Source organism: Montipora capricornis, chromosome 8 (assembly GCF_036669925.1).
Source record: "Montipora capricornis isolate CH-2021 chromosome 8, ASM3666992v2, whole genome shotgun sequence".
Classification (NCBI taxonomy): Eukaryota; Metazoa; Cnidaria; class Anthozoa; order Scleractinia; family Acroporidae; genus Montipora; species Montipora capricornis.
In genome coordinates this window covers 8,263,969-8,268,968 of record NC_090890.1, presented here as the reverse complement: position 1 = coordinate 8,268,968, position 5,000 = coordinate 8,263,969, and the positions used below count along the sequence as shown (strand labels likewise).

The 5,000-nt window shown below is 41.0% G+C and overlaps 1 protein-coding gene across 1 annotated transcript in view; it reads right to left on the bottom strand.

Moving 5' to 3' along the window:
• Positions 1-5,000, bottom strand: part of LOC138058908 (uncharacterized) — a 66,063-nt gene that overhangs the window by 50,898 nt on the left and 10,165 nt on the right. Inside the window, exons 8-12 of the mRNA XM_068904360.1 lie at positions 4,633-4,815; positions 3,581-3,738; positions 2,705-2,916; positions 1,732-1,838; positions 758-859 (exon numbers count right to left, since the gene is read on the bottom strand). Of these exons, the coding sequence (XP_068760461.1) occupies positions 758-859; positions 1,732-1,838; positions 2,705-2,916; positions 3,581-3,738; positions 4,633-4,815 (762 nt within the window). The remainder of the gene's footprint in view (positions 1-757; positions 860-1,731; positions 1,839-2,704; positions 2,917-3,580; positions 3,739-4,632; positions 4,816-5,000) is intronic.

Sequence of the window (5,000 nt, the reverse complement as noted above, 5' to 3'; positions counted from 1 at the left end):
TTTTTCAGACGCGGACGGCAACCGGAAGTGAGCTGTTTTCTCTTTTAACTTGTCTTTACACAACCACATTTAGATTGCAAAGTATCTTTTCTCCATTCGAAATGATTAGTATAAAAATCTGGGAGACACCACTTCCCTGGCACGCAAACACGCGCTTGCTTAAGCCCCCTAATTAGGAGCTTAAGCAAGCGCATTTTTTTGACGCGGACGGCAACCGGAAGAGAAAATTTCTCGTCCCAGGACAGTTGTGTCTCCCACATTTTTGTACTAATCATCTCTAATGGCGAAAAGATACTTATCAATGTAAATGTAGTTGTGTGAAGTTAAAAAGGGAAAACAGCTCACTTCCGGTTGCCGTCCGCATCTCAAAAACGTGCGTGCTTAAGCTCCCTATTAGATCAAAGATGACGTCAAAATGTGGTAAGAACAAAAAAGTGACACACCAGGCGATAGCCGAGACTCCCAAGTACCATCTGTTGGTGTCCTTTCAACCAGATATCGACCAAATCAAAAGCCAAAGTATAGGCTACTTGATGCCTACTTTTTACCATCCCAACAGTGTACAAAATTCACCAAAAAATAACCGAAATAAGCGCGCACACCAAGTTTCTGAAACCTTTCATACCACCCCAAAAATTCGTATGCGGCGTTGTTATGCAGAAAAACAATTTACCGTTTTCAATTGCTTCGGATTCTAAATTTGAGAAATGCTCAAACTGAAAAGCAAGCAAATCTGTGCGCTTCATTTATAGCATACCTACAGCACTGCATAACAGATCTCCGATTCCATCTTCAGACCAGCTCGCCTCGTGACGTAAAAGACACCGTACAACTTGATCGTGACCGTGCTGCACAGCCTCTGCGAAAATGGACACCAATTAAGATTCGATAGACCTGCGGCCATCTTGGATTCTATTGTCCTGGTCTCGGTTGTTCGAAGGGTGGATAGCGCTATCCACCGGATCACTCACTATCCAGCGGATAAACACTAGCAAAATCAATTGAGTTATCCAGTGTGAGTTATCCAGTGGATAACGTTATTCACCCTTCGAACAACTGGGGCCAGAGGATATACCCAAGGGACAAATGTATACATGTTATGCGTATAAATTTGCCTTTGGTTCCGCAGAATTTTCCAGTTTTACTTTTTTTCCGCTCAGATAATTAATCTAAAACAGGGGATCTAAATATCAAACTAGCTTAAAAAATATAAAACAAAAACCACATTTACACACGAAACAGAAGTGCATTTGCCACCTGAGCATCCCATTATATATATTCCTCGAAACAATAGAATCCCTGGACGCCATTTCGCGGTAAAAGGGACTATTTCAACCCCTCTTTGCATTAATTTTTGTTTCCTTGTCTTGTTAGAATAGTCTTAGTTTCATAAATGGGTTCTCTTGACAAAAGTCTAGTGTTCCCCAAGTCGAGAGGAGAATTATACTCAGCGAAAATAAAACACCTCACAGCGCGGGAAACGGGTTGTCATGTGGCCAATCACAGAAAGTGACGTAACTTGAAACCCCCAAAAATTTGAAGGTAACGACAAGATTTGCTTCAGAGAAAAAGGAATCGTTTCGATAGAGAGGCTTTTCTCTCTTTCCTTACTTTTTATGTTAACGTTAGGAGTTTCATACTAGATTGGGGATTTTAGACACGGTTCAAAATTAAAATATCACAAACACACTTTCCTTTTAATTCCTCTGAATGCACAAAGCAAAAACTTACCAGAGAGTGGTGATGCTCTCCAGCGGTCTCTAGCATGAATGTCCACACCCGGCTGCCGCAAAAGGAACTTGACGCAATTGAGGTGCCCACGGCTACTGGACACGTGACTATAAATCAACAAATAAGTTCAATAACTGAGGACAGAGTGTTCCCCAATACGTCGATATCAAAATTATAAACGCGAAGGAGCGCCAAAATTGATTGTTGAAAAAGAAATCAAACACAGGTCCCAAGTGACACTGCTTTTGACGCTTGAATCAGATTCCTTTTATAGCAGTATACAAATAATTACCGTCTTGGCAAGTGGAATCAGTCGGTTTCCACTAGCCTAGACCCTGATAATTCCCGATATGACAAAACCTCATGAAATAATTGTTTACGGGATCAAATATTTGATGGACCCAACCCGAGCATTGACGTTTGGTTGCATTCTGTGTATTCGTACTCGCACTCTCTCTCTCTACCCCAACCAGAGTTCCTCGGAGAGCCTGCTCGCAGGCTATTATTCACTACTTGCACAAATCCCATAATACACCTCTTTTACGCCCCAAAAATCTGCATAGGCATTGTTTTCGACTTCTCTTGGGACATTTTTATGTTCCATGAGAAATTGCAAACAATGGTTATGCAAAAGTTTTGGGGGGTAATAGAGGTGTATTATGGGATTGTGCAAGTAGTGACTGGAATCTTTTTCTATTATCGAGTCTACAGTGTCTTCCTGAGTTTCATTAGGAAACTCTCTTTTTACTTCGGGCGGCAATCAGCTTCAGATAGCCGGGAGAAAGCTCACGTTCTGATCACGTGCGGTAGCAAGATCTTACGCGCGCGATGTATGTTCAATGTCGTCAGTACCATGTGACCTCTAAATAGCCAATGGCAGTGGGCGTTACACCTTTGAAATGTGTAGCAGGAATGTACAGAGCATAACCACATATCCGATGAAAAACCTTGTAATAAATTCACAACAACTTACAGAGGAGTTCGTTTGTCGAAGTCCTGAATGCCAACGTCCACTTGCTTTTCAGTCAAGGTATTTAATTCTTGTAAATCGCCTTCAACTACGGCCTTGAATAGTTTTTGACGAAGAAATTCTTTCTCCTTGCTAAATTTAAGAAATATCGCTAAATTTTGCGAGGTCTTAAATGAGCCAAAAGATTCCTCAAGGTCACAAGCATTCAAACCAACCTATATTGGATTGCAATAAGAAAGTTCAAAACAAAATTAAAGCGACGAGCACGTAAGCATATTTGATTGACCGCTCCCCTTACAGATTTTCAGAGCCAATGAATCACATGATGGAAATAAACTCTACATTTTAAGGGAACCTACAAAAACCGTACTTTAAACCACCAGAATATTTTCACAATCAAACTTGTTTGAAAACTTTTCATAGAAGCCTTTGTATCCGACATACATCTTTAAACATTTTTCATCATCGCTTGCTTTTGTTTTCCTATTTCCCGGACGCCGCCACCATTTTTGACGGTCAATGCCATTCCTAGTAACCAAGGCTTTTTATTCGGTTACCTTTCAATGAATTTTTAGGCTTAGCTTCATTTAAATACTTTAAAATTGCGATAATTGAAGTGGTTAGTTCGTAGCGTGGCGGTTAAGTGCGCCTGCGCTTCAGCCATGAAACCGAATTCGACATCGTACACCTAACTCTTTCCAGGGGGGCGGGGGGAGTAGAAATACTCCTAGTCGCCCTTTGCTTCAGAAGCCGAGATTGGGCCACGTAGCCTGTAGAGACCTTACCACTTCTTACAGAACCTAATCACATCACCCCTCCCTCCCTCTTTCACAACTTCTTAGCCTCGCTTAGACAAATAATCGGGAAAACAAAACTTACAGTTAATCTTATAAGCCATGTCAATGCATATGTACATAGAAGAGACCATGTTAGCGCTGTGACAACGCCCAGTAACTGGACACCAAGCTGTGCTCCATTAGAGTAAAATGCTCCATCTGCAGTTTTTAAATCCACTGAAGACTTTGCGAATAGACCAGCTGTGGAAAAGATGCAATTACGTGGTGTCAATACATGCTTCTTCAATGGATTTTGCACTGAGGCACAATTTAATTTTAATTAGTTAAAAGGCGTAACACCAGACGATTTTACTCGATTTTACCTCTAACCCTTTCCCTGCTAACACGGCCACTTACAGATTTTACTTTGTCTAATCCACCACGATTTTACTTGTAATTGTAACTATTACACAAATTTCGAATCTGATTGGTTCTTTGCGCGCCCATTTGTCTCGTAATTGGCGCGGGAAGCATGCCCCCGCATCCCCCTAGAGACTCCGTTTGGTCCCTATCCTCGTTGGATCGCACCCTCCCGCAAAAAAACTCTCTGCAAGGTTTAAGAAATTCTGTGGTGCGGATTCACATCTACCTTAAATTCTGAATTATTTAAGGTGGCTCTGATCACATTTCAGAAATAAAAATGGCGGTCACCCGGTTCGTTTATGAGATATGAGCAGTTAAAGCCGAAATATGGGGTGTTTTTGCAGGGCTTTCCTGTTGCCATGGTAACTTTTTACGCCACAAAAATGACCGAATCTTTTTCAGCAATAGTTGGTGTTTGATATAGTAGGTACCATAGCATTGCTGTTAAGTGATAAAGTGTTGTAGTGTCAACCCTTCTAATAAGAACGTTTCTTTCAAGTTTTGAAACTGGTTTCAGCCACCTCAAGCAAATATTTGAGCCTCTTATTGTTCCAAATTTGTATGTATGCAGAATTTTTATGACCTTGGACTTGGACTTGGACTTGAAAATGACTGTACAATGGTCAAAGCGTCGTCGCATTTCATCGCTTGTTTTTACAAGTACATGTAAAATGTTTATCTGCGAACTTGTTAAATCAAAATTTATAGCAGTAGTATATTACTTTACATTACCTGTTATCGTCCCAACAATGCCAGGAATGCCATGGACATATGTGATATCAAGTGATCCTTTACTAGTCCATAGCGGTTGCTGTTTCTGAACTGACCACAAGATAGCAGATGAAATCAAGCCAGTGAATAGTCCAGCAATTAAGGAGGCCCAGACGTCTACAGAACCAGAACAGGCACTTATACCTAGTAATGCATGCAGTAAATTGAAGGGGAATCAAAAGCCAAGTGACAGGATCTTTATCGAATAAATTAGTGAGGCAACAAAAACGCCACAGCTGAGGAGTAAATGCAAGGGTCATTGAGGCAACTGAGAACAGTGACTTAACCAACAAGGACTTAATTCAACTACATGTTTCAGCGCCTAAGTT